This window comes from Pristiophorus japonicus, chromosome 3 (genome assembly GCF_044704955.1).
Source record: "Pristiophorus japonicus isolate sPriJap1 chromosome 3, sPriJap1.hap1, whole genome shotgun sequence".
Classification (NCBI taxonomy): Eukaryota; Metazoa; Chordata; class Chondrichthyes; family Pristiophoridae; genus Pristiophorus; species Pristiophorus japonicus.
Window position 1 is genome coordinate 239,325,841 of NC_091979.1, and position 22,090 is coordinate 239,347,930.

The 22,090-nt window shown below is 46.3% G+C and overlaps 1 protein-coding gene across 1 annotated transcript in view; it reads left to right on the forward strand.

Annotated features, from left to right (window-relative positions):
- Nucleotides 1–22,090, forward strand: part of r3hcc1l (R3H domain and coiled-coil containing 1-like) — a 165,597-nt gene that overhangs the window by 65,573 nt on the left and 77,934 nt on the right. Inside the window, exons 2-3 of the mRNA XM_070873947.1 lie at nucleotides 4,704–4,879; nucleotides 19,476–19,546. Of these exons, the coding sequence (XP_070730048.1) occupies nucleotides 4,704–4,879; nucleotides 19,476–19,546 (247 nt within the window). The remainder of the gene's footprint in view (nucleotides 1–4,703; nucleotides 4,880–19,475; nucleotides 19,547–22,090) is intronic.

A 22,090-nucleotide genomic window follows, 5' to 3' on the forward strand; every position in this document is an offset into this window, starting at 1 on the left:
CCACCATAGGAAACTTTACTGCTACACTGCCAATTACAGAGATCAGCTCGTTAGTGTAAGTTCTCAGCTTGGTATGAATAGGGCTCAGCTTGGGCCTTTGTGCCTTGTTGCACCACAGCCTCTCGAAGGCCTTTTTGCTCATGATAGACTGACTTGCATCCGTGTCCAATTCCATGGATACTGGAATTCCGTTCAGTTCAACTTTTAACATGATCGGTGGACATTTCGTGGTGAAGGTGTGTACCCCGTACACTTCTGCCTCCTCGGTTCGAGTCTCTAGTTCAGTTTGATCCGCCATGGGTCAGTCTTCCTCTGCAACGTGAGGGTTTGCAGCTCGTCTGCACATTCGCTGGAGATGTTCCATTGTTCCACAGCCTTTGCACGCATAGTGTTTGAAGCGGCATTGATGGGCTCAATGATCACCTCCGCAGCACCAACAAGGTGTTAATTGCCTCGCATTCACACTTGATGGCAGACTCTGAGTCATCTGAGGTCGTGCAACTGCAGGCGTGTACATTCTGCTATATGCATTTTTGCCTGAAAACGACGTTACTTTCTGTACAGTAGTTGCCGATGCATCTTTATGCTGCGAAATTTGTTTGGTGTTATCACTGGTGGACATAAATGCCTGGGCTATCGTTATGGCTTTGCTCAGGTTCGGTATTTCAGCAGTCAATAGTTTGCGAAGGATCACCTCATGGCCAATGCCAAGCACAAAAAAGTCTCTTGGCATTTGCTCCAGGAATCCACCGAATTCGCAATGTCCTGCAAGGCGCCTTAGCTCGCCACTTCCTGACCTTCACACCGTTGACATGTATAAAATCAATACCTTGCCATCAGAACGCTCTCCTTCGGATTTAGGTGCTCCCGGACCAGCGTACACAGTTCTTCATACGATTTGGTTGTTGGTTTCACCGGAGCAAGAAGATTCTTCATGAGGCCATAGGTTGTTGCCCCGCAGACGGTGAGGAGGATCGCCCTTCGTTTGGCAGCGTTCTCATTCCCTTCCAGCTCGTTGGCCACGAAGTATTGGTCGAGTCGCTCCACGAAGGCTTCCCAATCGTCACCTTCTGAGAATTTCTCCAGGATACCAACGGTTCTCTGCATTTTCACGTGATGGTTCGTTATCTATTATTCGTCGCTAGTTGTTATGTCTCACATATAGCAATGTGACTGAGTACTGTAGACTTGAGTAAGTGTGATATTAGTCTCTTTATTCTGACTCCAGAGTGCCGGCGCAGCATGGGAGGCCTGCTAATGTACAGTGCTCCCAAGGAATGCTGGGATCCCTTGGGACTCCAACAGATGCACCCTCTGGTGGCGGTAGAATGCTGGTTACAAGGTGTTGCATACATAACACTATCGATCTTTGTCTTAAATATATTCAACACCTGAGCATTCAAAGCCCTCTAGGGTAGAGAATACTAAATATTCAAAACTCTTATTAGAGTGAAGAAATTTCTTCTCATCTCGGTCCTAAATGGCCGACCCCTTATCCTGAGACTGTGATCCCTGGTTCTAGCCTCCACAGCCAGGGGAAACATCCTCCCTGCATCGACCCTGTCAAGCCCTGTAAGAATTTTTTATGTTTCAATGAGACGTCTAGGTCATTAATGAAAATATTAAATAGCAAAGCTCCTAACCCCAATCCTTGCTGGACGTCACTGGTATCCGGTCTCCGAGCAGAAACAGCAACAATCTGCCTGCAGGCATTCAGCCAATTCTCAATCCACTGCAGCAGATTACCATTGATCCCGCAAGATTCTATCTTGTAGAGAAGCATCTTGGGGTAGCTTATCGAAAGCCTTCTTAAATTCCAGGTACACAATGCCTATTGGGTTACCCTCGTCCACTAACCTGGGGACTTCTTCAACAAAAATTCCAGCAAATTCATAAGACAAAATTCTTACAGGGCAGATGCAGGGAGGATGTTTCCCTCTGGCTGGGGAGTTTAGAACCAGGGGTCAGTCTCAGTATAAGGGGTTGGCCATTTAGGTCTGAGATGAGGAGAAACATCTTCACTCGGAAGGTGGTGAATCTTTGGAATTCTCTGCCCCAGAGGGCTGTGGATGCTCAGTTGTTGAGTATATTCAAGACAGAGATCGATAGATTTTTGGATATTAAGGGATATGGGGATAGTGCAGGAAGGGACTAACTATTTTTACTGCACTTTTTTTTGACAGACAGGCGCCTCTCCAGCTCCCACCCCCCCCCCCCCCCCCCGCCCCGTACTGCATTTTTTTGACCGACAGGCGACAAGCCGCTCCCCTGTCAAGCTTCGCCCCCTTTCCGGCTGAATCATTCCATGCCCATGGCGCCGAGGCACTTTGGCTGGGGAGGGATGTACTTGTGCTGGGGTACGGGACATTGGCTGGGGGAGGGATGTACTTGAACTGGGGTAAGACACTTCGGCTGGCCCTTGCTGTCTTCTCGGGAGCTCTGTCCTCTGTCGCTTCAGGAAGTCAAAGTGGATTGAGTTACAATTTGCAAAGTCAGTGAGACCTTGGGATGGGCAGTTCCAATGCCACATTCCTGTGAAACATCAGGGTGTGGCTTCTCCTCCAAGGGGACCAATCAGAAACAAAGGGTGAAGCATGTTGGCCATTTTGGCAGTGCAAGTAAACGCATCTGTGCAGGAAAGTGGAGTTGAGCTGGAAGATCAGCCATGATCTCATTGAGGGGTCGAATGGCCTTCCACTGCTCCTAATTCTTATGTTCTTATAAACTTATTTTCCGGAAGCTGTTTTGGGTGTCCCTGAGAAGGCCTTCTCTGTCTAAGTAGTCTTATAGCTCTAATCGCGTTGAGAATTCTGTCTATAACTGAAGTACGGTCACCTTAGCTTTTGACTGTTTTCCTTTAATTGAGGCCATAATAATAATTAGATTCGATGATGGAAAGTGAAATAAAGGCCATGCTTTATTTTTTAAGCTTCAATTTACATCCGTAAAAGCCAATCGAGCCTTACAGCAAGTGGCTTACAGCAGTCTCGAAACTTGTCGATTTAAATCACAGCGGTGCTGCTCCCGACCATTCATTATACTGCATTATCTGTGACTTCAAATGCTAGTGATATTTGTTTTTTGACAGGAGGATAATGCAGCACCTCGATATGACACGGACAGTAAAGAAATCCAATTAGTACAAATGTTAACATGCCAGGGTCTGTCTTTTGCGAGGAGATGAAGTGCAGTATTTAAAATAAGCAGAGCCCTCCCTGACTCGGGTGTATACATTTTTTGTAATTACAGTTGGTTGCTGCTAGGTGACTAATCTGTTGGTGACACAGTTCTGTTCCCGCATGTGCGACAGTTCTATTGATGAAGTCTGCGTGCTGCCGTCTCGATGGGAAGGGCGTGCAAAATATAATCATGGAAGTTTACGGCACAGAAGGGGGCCATTCGGCCATTGTGTCCGTGCTGTCCGACAAAGAGCTATCCAGCCTAATCCCACTTTCCAGGTCTAGGTCCGTAGACCTGCAGGTTACAGCACTGCAAGTCCACATCCAAGTACTTTTTAAATGCGATGAGGGTTTTTGCTTCTACCGCCCTTTCTGGCAGTGAGTTCCAGATCCCCACCACCCTCTGGGTGAAGAAAAGCTTTCCTCAACTCCCCTCTAAACCTCCTACCAATTACTTTAAATGGTTGTTGACCTCTGCTAAAGGAAATAGATCCTTCCTGTCCACGCTATCTCGGCCCCTCATCATTTTATACACCTCAAAAAAATGTACAAATAGGCTACACTCTAAATGGCCTGGCTGTATTTTTGCACAATGGGACAGCAAGGTCCAGCTTTAATTGCTACAGGCTGTTTTTCTGCACAATTTATTATTTTGTTCGTAGTATATCTTTTAAGGTTGTGCTTCTTAGCAGCTAAAGCGAGCTTCCCAGCCGAGAGCCAGCCCTCAGATCCTCGCTTCAGCTGGCATTTTCAACTCAGCAACCCTCCTTTGCTTTATCTCGGGACATGGCGGATGGAAGGCGGGGGTGTGGATGGTGAGGGAACCGACGCTGCTTGGCTGGCTAGCTGAAAGGGAATTTTCCTCATCAGTAGATTTTTCACTGCAGGGTAGGCTACACCCTCGACGAAGTCTTCAGGTCCGGACCGACTGAAGCAAGAAAGAAGCAAGCTAGTGGGAGAGTTAGCAATTGGGATAGTGGAGAAGTGTACTAACACATGAATTACTGCCTCACTTCTCCACTGCCCCACCACCAGAAATGTATGGAGTGTTTATAAGAACATAGGAGCAGGAGTCAGCCATTTGGCCCCCTCGAGCCTGCTCCGCCATTCAATAAGATCATGGCTGATCTGATCTTGGCCTCAACTCCACTTCCCTGCCCGCTCCTCATAACCCTTGACTCCCTTATCGCTCAAAAATCTGTCTATCTCCACCTTAAATATATTCAATGATCCAGTCCCCACAGCTCTCTGGGGTAGAGAATTCCAAAGATTCACGACCCTCGGAGAGAAGAAATTCCTCCTCATCTCAGTTTTAAATGGGCAACCCCTTATTCTGAAACTATGCCCCCTAGTTCTAGATTTCCCCACGAGGAGAAACATCCTCTCTGTATCTACCCTGTCCAGCCCCCTCAGAATCTTATACGTTTCAATAAGATCACCTCTCATTCTTCTAAATGTTTGTGCAGTTTTGAATCAAATTTTTGTTATCTTAGTCCTTGAACTTGCATTCCTTTCCTCTTTCAGCTAACTGCTAATAGCAAGCCTAAGAAGAGTATTCAGGATCCTCGCTTCAACTACTACAGCTACCAGCCGGCGGAACAAGACATTGACGATTCTGAATTTTCCCACATTGTTGAGATCTATGACTTTCCTTCAGGATTTAAGACTGAAGATTTGCTGCGAGCTTTCTCCAGTTATCAGTATGTATCCAACCATACTATTACTAGGGTGGAAATGGTTTGGAGTCCTTGGATGACTGCCGAGTTAAGCAAACCAAAAAAAAACCCTCCAAATTGTTTACTTGACCGATGCTTTCGTTGTATAGTGTCTCCATGATGTTGCCAGTGTGGTCCAACATCTTGTGTGGATCACGGACCATGTTGCAGTGCATCGTGACAACAGCCCCCCGGTAACCTGTTTAGGGAAAGGAATTGCCCAGTCTAATACTGAGGTGTACAGACCGGAAGATCCCAAGTTCAATTCATGACCCATGTGGAGTCAGCTGATCTTGGCAGGGGTGGGGAACGGTGGGGAAGCAGTTGGAACATTACAACTGGCTGTGGTTGGTGTCCCCAGGGTGAGGATGGGAATGTCAGCCAGAGTTGACCACTGTGTATGGACGTTGGACGAGGGCAGTGTCAGGCTTGGCTGTGATGCCTATCAATGAGACGCTCACTGTGTAGGCTCATGTCGGAAGGTTGGTGAGGTACCGGAGGAGCGAAAGGATCAGTAATGTTGTACTTCAGTACGACTTGACCTCTTCATGAAAAGGGGGAAGAAAATTAAGGGCTGGGTTGGGGGGGGGGGGGTAGTGGAAAGAAGTTACATGTTGAATTATATTCCTATATTATGTCTTTTAGAGCTGTGACTGCACAGTAATTATCCACATCAAAATTTAATTGGAAAATAAAGTACAGAAAACGTGGCATTTCTTGTCCTATATTGAAAGGAAGGACGGTGCTCATTGTCATCTTCAGACCCCTCTGGTGTTGCTGTACCCTACATCTGCAGTCTTTGACAGCCCTTCATTCGAGTACCTATCTCCTGCTCTTCTGATTCTGGTTGATATTCTCCTCCTTCCCATTCAGTTGCAGAATCTTCACCTACCATTACCTTCCACCTGGATCCTGCTCCCTAAACCTCTTCATCATCGACCTTTCTCTCTTTCTCTGCCGTCAAAAATCTGCTCAAACCTTACTCCTCGCGGAGCCTCTCCCAATACCGGGCTGAGGTGTTGTGGAAGTGGCTTGTGGTACCGCGTACTCTAGTTTCATTCACTTTTGCCCCTACCCCCCCCAATTGCCTTCTCGGAAAAGCCCCTGATCTTCATTCAGTTCTTCCCGCCTTGTGGCACAACTGCGATGTGTCTTGCGGGCAACGCTGAGTTCAAACCCTCTCTGTGGTGTACCAATTTGAAGGGCCAACACTTTGTATTTTACTTTCGGCTAACAACGAGTGGCTTTTCTTGCTCGGACGTCGTTCAGTCACTCGCTAGTCTAATTGGATGCATTCAATGCACAGCATAAACATCTGATCTGAAATAATTGAATAAGTTTAGGTAGTAATTTGCTCCACGACACTCTCTTTTTGTGAATCTGATTTGCATTTAGACTATAGTCTTTAGGACCAGGAGGCAGAAACCTTTCATCAGTGCATCCTTGCAACTTTCAGTGTTAGTTTATTTTAATGAATGCAGTTTAGATTTGAAGGCAGATTTTTTGGAAGGTCTAGGTAATTGATCCTGGAGCATTCTGCATTAATGTGGAGTTCGCAGACATTAAATGTCTGACATTTTTAATATTTGAACTTAATTTTTGAAAAGATAGCTATAGTGTATGTTACAAAAGAAACTGATACTGACTCTTCATAAATCTACCATTCATCTCCTGAAGATGATTTATTATTCCATGTTTGGCCAGGCTCGCTGTTGTGAGGAGAAAGACCTGAAATGCTAGCCTTGTTGCCTTGTATCCAAAGCGATGAGTATTTCTGACCGATATCACAGGCAGTCCCTCGGAATCGAGGAAAACGCTTCCACTCTAAAACTGAGTTCTTAGGCGGCTGAACAGTCCAATACGAGAACCACAGTCTCTGTCACAGGTGGGACAGACAGTCGTTGAGGGAAAGGGTGGGTGGGACTGGTTTGCCGCACGCTCCTTCCGCTGCCTGCGCACTCGAGGTGCTCAGCACCCTCCCGGATGCACTTCCTCCACTTAGGGTGGTCTTTGTCGGTGGGGCTGTTGCATTTTATCAAGGAGGCTTTGAGGGTGTACTTGAAACGTTACCTCTGCCCACCCTGGGCTCGTTTGCAGTGAAGAAGTTCCGAGTATATATTGGAGTCCTAACCCTTGCCTGGCCAAATAAGCAGCTACTCCAGACAATTAAGACAACAAAGGGTGTGACTACAACCTTGGCCTCGATTCTGCTTCCTCCTATCCTTTTTTTAAAAAAAAATGGATTTGTTAACTCTTAGCTTCTAAATGGCGAACTTGCGCTTTCAAGCAGCAACTATTTTGGTTGACACTGTAAAACGCACTATAGATTGACACAGCCCCAACTACTACTACTAAGCAGCCCCTCGTAACGAGGATGACGCTCTTCACACCAAAGAAAGATGGGCTCACAGGTGTTACAATGGGTTACATCTTAAAGGGTGGAAGTTGCCTGTGCGTGACTGTGACATTGGTAATATTCAGGTTTTTGTTCTTGGATTGGCTGAATAAACTTCCTTGGCAGCCAGTTTAGGCAGTTTATTTTTTTACGGTTACTTCCTCCTCTGCAACGGTAGCAGCGAGTTGGAAGTAAAAAGTTGAAAAATATATATTGTTTTAAATTTAGAGTTGATATAATGGAGTACATTCGGTCGGGCAAGAGTAAAATAAAAGACACAATAGAGAGGGAGAAGACTGAGGAAAGAGAACCGGGTGGACCTGGTTAGCACAGAGGTTATGTTACTGGACTAGTAATCCAAAGGCCTGGACTAATGATGTCGTCATCATCATAGGCAGTCTCTCGGAATCGAGGAAGACTTGCTTCCATTCTAAAAATGAGTCCTTAGGTGACTGAACAGTCCCTTAGGAGAACCACAGTCCCTGTCACAGGTGGGACAGATAGTCGTTAAGGGAAAGAGTGGGTGGGGAGTCTGGTTTGCCGCACGCTCTTTCCGCTGCCTGTGCTTGGTTTCTGCATGCTCTCGGCGATGAGACTTAGTGTTTTAAGAGACATGCAGTTCAAATCCCACCATGGATGCTGGGGAATTTAAATTCAATTAATTAAATAAAATTTGGAATAAAAAGCTAGTATTGGTGACCATGAATTGTCGTACAAACCCAGTTGGTTCACTAATGTCCTTTATGGAAGGAAATCTGCCGTCCTTACCCGGTCTGGCCGATATGTGACTCTAGACCCACAGCAATGTGGTTGACTCTTAACTGCCCTCTGAAATGGCCTAGCAAGCCACTCAGCTCACCACCACCTTCTCCAGGGCAAATAGGGATGGGCAATAAATGCTGGCCTTGTCAGTGATGTCCACATCCCGAGAATTAATTTTTTAAAATTCCTTAGAGTTTAGAAGAATGCGAAGTGATTTCATTGAAACATATTAAATTCTTAAGGGGTTTGACAGGGTAGATGCTGGGATGATGGTTCCTCTGGCTGGAGAATATAGAACCAGGGGTCCCAGTCTCAAAATAAGGGGTCAGCCATTTGTGACTGAAATGATGAGAAATTTCTTCACTCAGAGGGTGGTGAATCTTTGGAATTTTCTACCCCGGAGGGCTGTGGAGGCTCAGTCGCTGAGTACATTCAAGACAGAGATCGATTTATTTTTGGCTATCAAGGGATATGGGAATACTGCAGAAAGGTGAAGTTGAGGTCGAAGGTCAGCCATGATCTTATTGAATGGCGGAGCAGGCTCGAAGAACCGAATGGCCTACTCCTGCTCCTATTTCTTATGTTCTTATTAATGCTTAGTTTTACTTCACCTTTATGTAAAATTAAGAGTTGGGTGTTCATTATAGTAGTTTGGGGTTATTGCTGTGATACTGCTCATATTGGAGTCATTTTATGGCTGCAATGCTCCTGTTTACATCCGTGTCAGCGAATGAGCTGAAATCAGGCCCAGGAAAATGAAGATTTCCCTGAACCTCCCAGCAGACTAAGGGTTAAAAGTTCAAAAATCATTTTTTTTTACATTACCAGGTAACTAGATAATGGGTTGAAAATTTATCTTCCTCACTGGTCATTTTTCAATAAGAATACATATCTGGTGCATTAGTCAAGTTGAATTTCTGTACATGGCAAAAGAATCACTTGGAAATGATTGATGGTTTTGCTGATTTATTTACTTTGGAATCTTCAGTTCAAGAATTTCTGACAAGTCATAAATAAGATTCTCCTCAGGCCAGTCGAGGAGACGTCATTTTTCTGCCGGTGAAAGGAATGAGATTCAGGATTACTTTGCCAGCGCTAATTTGTCGGCTCTTTTCATTTAGGTTTTTTGTCTTATAAGTATTTTCTTTCCATTGTTTTATTTTTTTAGTTGAAGCTCCCGCCAATGGCTCAGCAAAGTTATCCTGCGAGCAATTGGGCTATACAACAACACTTAACTTGTATTTATATAGCGCCTTTAATGTAGTGAAACGTCCAAAGGCGCTTCACAGGAGTATTATGAGATAATTTATTTTTTTAACAATTTGACACCTAGGCGCATAAGTAGAAATTAGCGCAGGTGACCAAAAGCTTGGTCAAAGAGGTAGGTATTAAGGAGCGACTTGAAGGAGGAACGAGAGGTGGAGAGGCGGAGAGGTTTAGGGAGAGTGTTTCAGAGCTTGGGGCCCAGGCAACAGAAGGCACGGCCACCAATGGTTGAGCGATTATAATCAGGGATGTTCAAGAGAGCAGAATTAGAGGAGCGCAGATATCTCTGAGGCCGGGGGGGGGCGGTGGGGGGGTTGATACAAGCCAAGAAAGTACCATCTTTGATTCATAGCACTGGGCTAACTGATCCCAATGAGGGTAGGGAAGCTCGCATTGGTCTCAATATCCCCCGGTCCAGGGAGGGTGTTGATAAGAACAGGAGTAGGCCATTCAGCCCCTCAAACTTGTTCCGCCATTCAATGAGATTATGGCTGAACTCGAGCCTGTTCCACCATTCAATGAGATCGTGGCCTCTCCCTGTCTCTCTAATTTCCTTCAGCCCCAAAAAACTTCCGAGATGTCTGCGCTCCTCAAATTCTGGTCTCTTGAGCATCCCCGATTTTAATCGCTCAACCATCGGTGGCCGTGCCTTCAGTTGCCTGGGCCCCAAGCTCTGGGACTCCCTGCCTCAACCTCTCCGGCTCTCCACCTCTCTTTCCTCCTTTAAGACGCTCCTTAAAACCTACCTCTTTGACCAGGCCTTGGGTCATCTGCGCTAATATCTCCTTGTGTGGCTCGGTGTCAAATATTGTTTTATAACACTGCTGTGGGATGTTTTATAGAATTCTAGAAACGTACGGCACAGAAGGAGGCCATTCGGCCCATCATGTTTGCGCCGGTTGAAAAAGAGCAATTCAGCCTCATCCCACTTTCCAGCTCTTGGCCCGTAGCTTTGCAGTTTTACGGCACTTTAAATGCATATCCAAGTACTTTTTAAATGCGATGAATATTTCTGCCTCTACCACACTTTCAGGCAATGAGTTCCAGACACCCACCACACTCTGGGTGAAAAAGGTTCTCCTCAACACCCCTCTAATCCTTCTACCAATTACTTTCAATCTATGCCCCCTGGTTATTGACCCCTCTGCTTTAGGAAATAGGTCCTTCCTATCCACTATATCTAGGCCCCTCATAATTTTATTCACCTCAGTTAAATATCCCCTCAGCCTCCTCTATTCCAAAGAAAACAACCCCAGCCTATCCAATCTTTCCTCATAGCTAAAATTCTCCAGTCTAGGCAACATCCTCGAAAATCTCCTCTGTACTCTCTTTAGTGCAATCACATTGTTTTACTACGTTGAAGATGCGATATAAATACAAGATGCTGTTGTATGCTAACTCCATCCACTCGACTTGGCTCTATATCCCTTAATGTCCTTGGCTGGCTTAACTAGCAATCTCAGAATTAAAATTATTAACTGAGCGAGCATCTACTGCTTTTTGTGGGAACGAGCTCCACACTTCTACCACGCTTTGTGTGAAGAAGTGCTTCCCAACCTCTCTCCTGAATGGCTTCCCAGCAGCCCCGGCTGGAATTGTACATACGTGGCTGTCGGCTGAGGACATAAGAACGTTAAGAAATAGGAGCAGGAATAGGCCATTTGGTCCCTCGAGCCTGCTCCGCCATTCAATAAGATCATGGGTGATCTGAGTTTGGCCTCAACTCCACTTCCCTGCCCGCTCCCCTTAACCCTTTATTCCCTTATCGCTCAAAAATCTGTCTGTCTCCACCTTAAATATATTCAATGACCCAGCCTCCAAAGCTCTCTGGGGCAGAGAATTCCATAGATTCATGACCCTCTGAGAGAATAAATTCCTCCTCATCTCCATTTTAAATGGGCGACCCTATATTCTGAAACTATGGCCCCTAGTTCTCGATTCCCCCATGAGGGGAAGCATCCTCTCTGCCTCTACCCTGTCCAGCCCCCTCAGAAGTGGACTCGGTGGGACTCAGCAGCCACCAGCCTCTGACATCGGGGGTGAGAGTGCGACCAAGTGAACTCAGTTGATAAGTAGATTTATCAACACACCCGCGAGACTTGAGCTGACAGGTCACCAAGCACATTCTGTCACACACGGATGTATATTTATTAGACTCTGTTGCACAGCTCCTTCTGAAACTTGCCATCTGTGGACGAATCCGGATGAAAGAAGTGAGGTTTGCACCAACAACTTCAAGCAGTGGAATGAAAATCACATCAGATTTTCACCCCTGGCCCTCTCCTCCGAGGCAATATTCTTCTTTTGGATCTTTACGTGTATTGATCACCTTATCCATGTGAAAAGCTTTCAAAGCATTGCACGCAATGAATTACAACTAGAACGCAGCAACTGTTACATAGGCATGCACAGCAGCCATTCAAGGCCAGGAGCTTTTTAGCAATGTGTGGGTGGGTGAAACAAAGGCAGACAATGCTGGGAATGCACAGCAGTTCAGTGAGCATCTTTGAAGACAAAAGACAAATCAACTCGTCCTTGGAACTCTGAACGAGCAGTTACGCTTTTCAGGTGGTATTGTTGAAAGGAATATTGCAAGGTGTTCCTCTTTGATCTTTAATGTCCACCCGAGCGGAGGAACAAGGAGACAGTCCCTTGGCTTAACACCTGAAAGAAAGAAAGACTTGCATTTATATAGCGCCTTTCATGACCACCGAATATCTCAAGGCACTTTTCAGCCAATGAAGTACTTTTGAAGTGTAGTCACTGTTGTAATGTAGGAAACGTGGCAGCCAATTTGCGTACAGCAAGCTCCCTCAAACAGCAATGCGATAATGACCACATAATCTGTTTTTTTGTTATGTTAATTGTGGGCTAAATATTGGCCAGGACTTATTCAAAGAACAATGCAGCACTTCCTCAGTACTGCATTGGAATGTCAGAGTAGGTAATGAGTTCAAACCTGGAATAGGGGCTTAAATCTACAACCAGATAATGCAGACCCACCAACCAATGAGCTTGAATCTATCACACAACATCTGAAAAGTTGTCATTAAATTGGCCGTTTTTCCCTATGGGCACCACACCATAGGAAGGATATATTGGCCTTGGAGGGAGTGCAGAGTAGATTTACCAGATTTACCTGGACTCTGAGGGTTGAATTACAAAGAGAGATTACACAAATTAGGGTTGCATTCCCTGTAATTTAGAAGTTTAAGGGGTTATTTGATTAAAGTTTTCAAGATATTAAGGAGAACTGATAGGGCAGATTGAGGGAAGCGATTCCTGCTGGTTGGGGAGTGTAGGACTAGGGGCCATAGTCTAAAAATTAGAGCCAGACCTTTCAGGAATGAAGTTAGGAAACACTTCTACACACAAAGGGTGCTAGAGTTTGGAACTTTATTCTGCAATTAATGCGCGGTCAATTGTTAATTTTAAATCTGTAAAATAGTTAACCAAAGGTATTAAGGGATGTAGGACGAAGGCGGGTATATGGAGTTAGGTCACAGATCAGCCATGATCTCATTGAATGTCGGAATAGGCTCGGAGGGGCTTAATGGCCTACTGCAGTTCCAAAGCCACGAGTGTAACTGATACAAAAGCAAAATACTGCGGGCTGGAAATGTGAAATAAAAACAGGAAATACTCAGCACGCCAGGCAGCCTCTGCGGAGAGAGAAACAGAGTTAATGGGCCAAAGTTTCGGGCCGCGCCTAGAATGGCGCAGCCCCGATCTGGACGCCCGTTTTTCGCGCCCGAAAGTGCATCTAAAAAATACCTGCTGATTCTCCTGCTCCCTGCAGGTCCTTTGGAGCTCGGCGCAGTGCAGCACGAGCTGTGAGGGGCGGAGCAAGGTCCCTGCGCTGAAATCAGTGCCGGGACCTCTGCACAGGCGCGCTACAGTGGGCACGCATGTGCAGTAGCTCTAGGCGCCCGAAACTGTGTGAGAGGGGCCCAAAGCACGCAGCCCCTACCCCTGGCCGAATGGCCTCACTGGGGCTGCGAGGATCAGGCTGCACCTCCCTCGTCCAGCTCCTGCTCTGGCTCCAGCTTCTTCCCCTGTTCAGCTGGCATCTCAACTCCCCACACCCTCCCCGGCCCGGACACCTCCCCCCCAGCTCCCGCTCCGACCCCAGCTCCCGCTCCGACCCTCCCCGCAGCTCCCACTCCACTCCCCCCCCCCCCGGACCCACCGCAGCTCCCACTCCACTCCCCCCCCGGACCCACCCCAGCTCCCGCTCCGACCCTCCCCGCAGCTCCCACTCCACTCCCCCCCCCCCGGACCCACCGCAGCTCCCACTCCACTCCCCCACCCCGGACCCACCCCAGCTCCCGCTCCGACGACCCCCCAGCACCGGCTTCCCCCGGCCACCTACCTTTAACTCCGGTCCGCTCCGCTCCCTCTTCCTTCGGTGGGGCCAGCCCGCCCGGCATCTTGCTGGGGGTGGGCCCCGCCCGAAATCTTGGGCCCGGCTTCTTCACGTCCGCCGGGCCCGTTCAGCCTCTTCCCTCCTCCCCTCCCTCTCCTCTTTCCCCCCCCCCCCCCTCTCAACTCCCCCTCCCTCCCTCTCTTCTCCCCCTCCCTCTCCTCTCCTCCCTCTCCCTCTCCCCACCCCTCCTCCCTCTCCCTCTCTCCACCCCTCCTCCCTCCTCCCTCTCCCCACCCCTCCTCCCTCTCCCTCTCCCTCTCCCCACCCCTCCTCCCTCTCCCTCTCCCCACCCCTCCTCCCTCTCCCTCTCCCCACCCCTCCTCCCTCTCCCTCTCCCCACCCTTCCTCCCTCTCCACCTCTTCTCCATCTCCCCACCCCTCCTCCCTCCCCACCCCTCTCCCCACCCCTCCTCCCTCTCCCTCTCTCCTCCCTCTCCCCACCCCTCCTCCCTCTCCCTCTCTCCACCCCTCCTCCCTCTCCCTCTCTCCACCCCTCCTCCCTCTCCCTCTCTCCACCCCTCCTCCCTCTCCCTCTCCCCACCCCTCCTCCTCCCCCCCCCTCCTCCCCTCCCTATCAGAAACATATAGACAGTGACAGACAGAGAGAGAGAGACACTGACACTGACAGACAGACAGAGAGTGAGAGAGAGAGACACAGAGACAGACAGAGAGAGGGAGACACTGGGGGGGCCCCGTCCCAGCACGCTGTTGGAGGACTCCCGGTGCTGCAGGCGGTGAGCAGAAAATGTTTTATTTATTGATTTTTTAATTTTTTTAAATTTTTTATTAATTTTATTGATTGATTTATTGGTTGATTTATTGATGTATTTATCATTCATTATTGATGATGGCTCTTTATTTGTAAAACTGAAGTGTTTAATGTTTGTAAACTTCCTTTTAACCCCCCCCGCCCCATTCCCTACGCCTGATTTGTAACCTACGCCTGATTTTCTAAGTGTAGGCAAGGTTTTTCTGAGATGTACAAAAATCTACACTTACTCCATTCTAAGTTAGTTTGGAGTAAGTTTTCACTGCCTATACTTTAAAAACGGGCGTAAGTGGCCGGACACACCCCCTTTTGGAAAAAAAATCTCTTCCAAACTGAAACTGTTCGAACTGACTAGAACTGGAGCAAACTAAATGCCAAGAATTGCAATTTCTAAGATACTCTATTCTAAACCAGTTGCTCCAAAAAAACAGGAGCAATGCAGGCCGAAACTTGGCCCCAATGTTTCAGGTCGACGACCCTTTGTCGGTTCTGGGGTCAGATATAGGCCAGATCAGGTAGGACTAACAAGCTCCCTTCCCTGAAGGGCATAGTGAACCAGTTGGATTTTTTACGATAATCTGGCTGCTTTCAGGGTCATTATTCTCCTGATACCAGTCCACAAATTACCAGATTTATTGAATTCAACTCTCAATGTCTGGGTCGCTAGGGCCAGCATCATAACTACTAAGCTACTACACCCTGTGTAAGGCATGTTAGGGCAGATAAACCTCACTTGAACGACTAAATTGTTGTCCCATCACCAGAATATCCCTTGAATTTTCATGCACCTTAACTCCTTAAATATTCTTCAAATTATTGTATGTACACTGCTAAAAATATCCAATTACTTGGAACTAAGTAAAAACGCACATTTTAAAGTTAGCGTGCAAAAGCTCGGGTTTATTATGTTGTCAATATTTGCAGCTCCAGGATATTTACATGGGAGCAAATCCCTCTTGGTTTAAAATTACCTTTTACAAGCCTACACAGAGAGGCGCAAAATTAAAGAAATTGTTTTATTAAACTGTCGCCAGAAGTCTCCCCAGTTTAGTGAAAGAATTTTTCTTTAATGTTACATAGCAAACAAAATCTCCATCCCCTCCCACAGCCCAGTGTCCTTATCACTGCTTTTCCTGCTGTACATTTAATTTCAATAAATTACTCATTTTCCCTCCCTGTAATTACTGTAAATATTCACCAGATGTTCTCTACTCCTTTGACAGCAAATAATCTGTGGCCACCATTCATCACCACGGTTGCTGTTCCGTTTGGGATTTTACCTACCAAACGTCAGGGGTTCATGATGCAGCTGAGAACTTGCACTCTAGTTCTGGTCTAAAGATCATCACTTCTAGCCTGCTCTCCTTGTCCGTGTTTCCTCGTTCCCCCACCCCATTAAAGTCTAATCGAAATGTAATTTAATGGGGTGAACTTAATGAGGCTGTGTCAGAGGAAATGTAGCAACAAAAAAAACTCCGGCTCGAAATTGATGGAGGACATTATCGCGATCTATGTGTGGAATACTAACAGTTAACCCAGAGCCACTGTTTCAAGTGAAATCACAAATGCATTACAAGGGGTCATGAAGGTAAACTGGAAAAAAGCGCCAGTACCGATGTCAGCAAAGCACAAATAGTGATTAATACCTGGAATGCCTGGTTGGGCACTGGAGGTAAAATCTCTCAAAGCACTCAAGAGCTTTATTAGCAGCAGTGATGGAGGGGAGCATAGGCTTCAATGCAAGGAGGGCGTATATGGGTTGATTAGCATTCCTTATCAGAAATCAGTACTCACCTTTGTGAGGATTGCTGACCAACTTTACACGCAGGTTTGGTTAGGCTGCGGCACTTAAAAAGGTTGTCTTGGCATTACTTACTTTAGAGGCAGTTCAGAGAAGATTCACTAGGTTGATTCCGGAGATGAGGGGGTTGATCTTTGAGGAAAGGTTGAATAGGTTGGGCCTCTACTCATTGGAATTCAGAAGAATGAGAGGTGATCTGATCGAAACGTATAAGATTATGAGGGGGCTTGACAAGGTGGATGCAGAGAGGATGTTTCCACTGATGGGGGAGACTAGAACTAGAGGGCTCGATCTTAGAATAAGGGACCGCCCATTTAAAACTGAGACGAGAAATTTCTTCTCTGAGGGTTGTAAATCTGTGGAATTCGCTGCCTCAGAGAGCTGTGGAAGCTGGGGCATTGAATAAATTTAAGACAGAGATAAACAGTTTCTTAATCGATAAGGAAATAAGGGGTTATGGGGAGCGGGCAGGGAAGTGGACCTGAGTCCATGATCGGATCAGCCAAGATCGTATTAAATGGCGGAGCTGGCTCAAGGGGCCTTATAGCCTACTCCTGCTTCTATTTCTTATGTTCTTATTTGGGATTTAGATCCCAGTGTGAAAACTCATCAGTAAAGTGGTCCCCATTCAAGGCCCTGATTGAAGCTGAGCTTGACATCCTTTGACCAAGAGCTAGAAAGTAGGATTAAGCTGGGTAACTCTTAGTCGGCCGGCACGAACACGATGGGCCGAAATGGCCGCCTTCCGTGCTGTGAATTTCTATGATTCCATGACACGCGTATGCAATGCTGAGAGAGGTCTTCGCTGTCCAAGGTCCTGTTCTCAGAATGAGCGCTGAAACCCAAGACCTCCTTTCCCCCGTCTAGGTCAATGTGGAGAGACCCCATGTACGGTGCCATTCAAATAAGAGTAGGGGATTCTCTTCATCTCCTGGCCAGCATGCTACCCTCAGCCAGCTAAGCCAAAACAGTTGTATTTCTTTCATTTCTGTCTTGTGGATCATTGTCGCACACAAAACAGCTGCTACTATCAAGTCGCCGACTGCAAAGTAATTCATTGTGAAGTAGTTTTGAGTGCTGATAAGGCGCTATATAAACGGAAGTCTGATTTTCTAATCAAGCTGTATTGTGTATGCCACAGAACTGCTTGCCATTATGGTTGGGGGGGTTACAAGTTAAGCATTCAGTTGTGCAAGATTAATTTCTAAACGCCTTGTAATTATTTCAATAATCAGATTCCTTGCTGTCGCAGTGCATCACTTTGTTATATTTGTGCTAGGAGGAAGGTAATCAGATTTGACAATTCCAGCTGTATTGCAGTGTCTGTGAAGTATCATCTATCTGTTGCAAATTACTTCTTATTTTCACATCTCCAAGGCTTATTAAGGTGATTTTCTTTTTTGTTGAAGTCGTGTCATTCTCTCACTTTTTTGCTTCCCGTCTCCTTGTGAAGTACATTATTCCCTGTTACGGTGGATAGGTTGACAAGGCTCTGCAGTATTGCTCAGATCTGGGTCTGAAGATCCACACAAACAGTTTCCAACCTGCCCCTCGCCCCCCCCCACCCCCCCCAAAACAATTTGCCCCATAGGGAACTTGCTGTTTCCACTTTCAAATTCTGTTCACATAAGAAATTGGAGCAGGAGTAGGCCATTTGCCCCAACCCCCCTCGAGCCTGCTCCGCAATTCAATAAGATCACGACTGATCTGATCTTGGCCTCAACTCCACTTTCCTGCCCGCTCCCCATAATCCTTGACTCACTTGTCATTTTTGTGTCCAATTTCTCTTTCTCGCACTCTTTCTCGCACTCCCTCTTTCCCTCGCTTCTTGCTGGGCTACAATTCCACAGGCCCCATTGGGCTTCCAATACTGGCTGGACAGTCAGTGCAGGCAGGCTTATTCATCCACAACCGAGCCAATTCTCTCTCAACTATACACATACACACAACCCTGGCTGATTTCCCACTCCCTAACCCAGGGTACTGAGGCCAGTGAGCTGAGTTGAGATTGGAATTGTGAAGGGATTTGATAGAGTAGACACGCAGAGAGTGCGTTTCCACTTTTGTGGAAGAGCAAAACTAGAAGCTATCAATATAAGATCGTCACCAAGAAATCCGATAGAGAGTGGTGAGATCCAATAGAGAATGGTGAGAATGTGGAACTCGCTACCACAGGGAGTGCTTGAGGTGGATAGTACAGATGTTTTTAAGGGGAGGCTAGATAAACACATGAGGGAGAAGGGAATAGAGTGTTAGCCTGAGAGTTAGATGAGCAAGGCTGGGAAGAGGCTCAACTGGAGAATAAACGGCGGCATGGACAAGCTGGACTGAATGACCTGTTTCTGCGCCATATATTGGAGGAACGATTGGATAGGCTGGGTTTGTTTTCATTGGAACAGAGTAGGCTGAGGGGAGACCTTGTTGAGGTGTTAAAATTATGAGGGGCCAAGGTGGAACGGATAGGATGCTCTGCAGCCCCTTGTGCCAGCTGCACTTTGCACCTTTTCCCAGCCAGCACTCTCCCCATGAGGACAGATTGGATAGGCTGGGGTTATTTTCCTTAGAACAGAGGAGGCTGAGGGCCCATTTAATTGAGGTCTAGATAGAGTGGACAGGAAGGCCCTATTGTCCTTAGCAGAGGAGTCAATAACCAGGGAGCATAGATTTAAAGTAATTGGTAGAAGGATTAGAGGGGATTTGAGGGGAAATTTCTTCACCCAGAGTGTGGTGGGGGTCTGGAACTCACTGCCTGAAGAGGCAGAAACCTGCACCACATTTAAAAAGTACTTGGATGTGCACTTGAAGTGCTGTAATCTACAGGGCTACGGACCAAGAGCTGGAAAGTGGGATCAGGCTGGATAGCTCTTTGTCGGCCGGCGCGGACACCATGGGCTAAAATGGCCTTCTTCTGTGCTATAAATTTCTATGATTCTATGATATTCTATGTAACTTAATATAAACTGAGACTAAAACTAGGCATGTTCTGCTCAGCATGGCTCAGCTGCATGCTGCCATTGCTAACTGCAACATTGGGGAACCTGGTCTTTTTGTCTGCATGATTTTGTGTATCTCTCAACAGTTTTAATTCTAACAGCTGTCTCAGTCTTTTATTTTTTGTGCAAATGATTGGAACTCTGGTAACTGTGAGTGCTTTCTTGGTAGGAAAAAAGGATTCGATATCAAATGGGTGGATGACACGCATGCATTAGGCTTGTTTTCCAGTGCGATTGCAGGTATGTTTTGACTCTGTTGAGTAGATTACATTCTGCATTGAGTTATATTAAACTTATCCAAAAGTTTTTCTTTCCTACAGCATGCAGTAATCCTCTTTCAAAGTTGGTATCTTAAAAATTCTGTATGTGGGGTCAATGGCATGTTGACCATTAGATTTTGGTTAGTTCTTTGTGAGATCCCCAACTTTAATTCAAGGCATCAAAGCGACTGATCCCACTAACTTCCCAAAATGGCTGCCAGGATGCACTATTGCTGAGTTGCTTTGCCTACCTTATGTACCTGCCTCCATTCCCTTTGCATCAATTTGTGACAACAACAACTTGTGTTTATAAGGACATAAGAAATAGGAGCAGGAGCAGACCATACTGCCCCTCGAGCCTACTCCGCTACTCAATACAATCATGGCTCATCCGATCATGGACTCGGGTCCACTTCCCTGCCCACTCCCCATAATCCCTTATTCCATTATCATTTAAGAAACTGTCTATTTCTGTCTTAAATGTATTCAATGTCCCAGCTTCCACAGCTCTCTGAGGCAGCGAATTCCACAGATTTACAACCCTCAGAGAAGAAATTTCTCCTCATCTCAGTTTTAAATGGGCGGCCCCTTATTCTAAGATCATGCTCTCTAGTTCTAGTCTCCCCTGTCAGTGGAAACATCCTCTCTGCATCCACCTTGTCATGCTCCCTCATAATCTTATACGTTTCGATAAGAACACCTCTCATTCTTCTGAATTCCAATGAGTAGAGGCCCAACCTCCTTTAACGCCTTTAACGTAGTAAAATGTCCCAAGGCGTTTCACAGCAGTGTTACAAGACAAAACAAATAACTTTGACACCGAGCCACATAAGAAGAAATTACGGCAGATGAGGTAAGTGTTAAAGGGGTGTCTTAAAGGAGGAAAGAGAGGTAGAGAGGCAAGGAGGGAGTTCCAGAGCTTAGGATCCAGGCAGATAGAAGGCATGGCCCACCGATGGTTGAGCAGTTATAATCAAGGATGCGCAAGAGCGCAGAATTTGAGGAGAGCAGACATCCTGGGGGCATTGAGGCGCTGAAGGGAGATTACAGAGATAGGGAGGGGGCGAGGCCATGGAGGGATTTGTAAACAAGGATGAGAATTTTGAAATCGAGATGTTGTTTAACCAGGAGCTAATGTAGGTCAGCGAGCACAGGGGTGATGGGTGAGCGGGACTTGGTGTGAGTTAGGACACAGGCAGGCAAGTTTCGGATGATCTCAAGTTTATGTAGTGTAGAATGTGGGAGGCCAGCCAGGAGTGCGTTGGAATAGTCAAGTCTAGAGGTAACAAAGGCATGGATGAGCTGAGGCAAGGGGCGGAGACAGGTGATGTTACGGAGGTGGACATACAATGTGACCCTTGTTTCTGATCAGCTCCGTTCTCTTGTCTTCCTCCCTCCCTCCCCCCCTCTCTCTCTCTCTCACATCTGAGGAGAGAGAGAGAGGGAGACATTGCAGTCTTGTGTCCTGCAAACACCAGGGTCTTTGTATGTTGCCTGTCACTAGGAGGAGAATGGGACCACGATCCTGCATTTGTCAGACGCCACGGGGGAATGAGCAAGAGGGAATCCGAAGCAGCAACTTGGAACTGCAGGGGAAAAAAAATTCAAGGACTTGCGAAGTGAGATGAGAGAAGAAACAAAGGAAGGTCTTAAAATATTTTTTAAAACACTCCCAACAAAGATTAAATCAAAGGTCACATGTAAAAGAACAGTGAAGCTATAAATATATCACTGCAGATTTTCCTATATTTCCTTGGCGTTTTTCCTATTTTGGATGAATATTTTTTTTAAACCGTTCACCTGTTTATGTCCCATTCTTGGTACATTATTTCTGTGTGTGCGAGTGTGTGTCCGTACATGTGTACACCCAAGGAAAACACATGGCGAGTAGAAAAAAAACCTTTTTGATCTGCTTAAATATCTAACCTTAATTTGGGAGTACTGCTTAGTTCAGGGAAGGTGCAGCCAGCTATTGTCGACTGATTAACGAAAATGTACTGGTGTCTGACACTTCAATAAATCCTTCTGATTCTTATCATTTTTTTTGCTCTTCCTTTGTTGCAAGAAACATGTGTAAAGTGACTAACGAGTCTTCACTTTATCATGTTTCCTTCAGAGAATTGTTTTGCACTTGTCAAGCTGAACGATGTTGGTGCTGAAAAATGAAACGCACTTCCCTCTTACTTTTTTCCTGTCAAATGTGGTTTTTGCACTGATGGGGTGGCATAGGCAATAGACTGGAACTAAACAACAACAACTTGTATTTATATAGCCCCTTTAATGTAGTAAAGCACCCTGAGGTGCTTCACAGGAGTGATTATCAAACAACATTTGACACCAAGCCATATGAGATATATGGGCAGATGGTCAAAGAGGTAGGTTTTAAGGAATGTCTAAAAGGAGGAAAGAGAGATTGAGAAACGGAGAAGTTTAGGGTGGGAATTCCAAAGCCTAGGGCCTTGGCAACTGAAGGCACGGCCTCCAATTGCTGACCAATTAAAATCGGGGATGCTAAGGTGGCTAG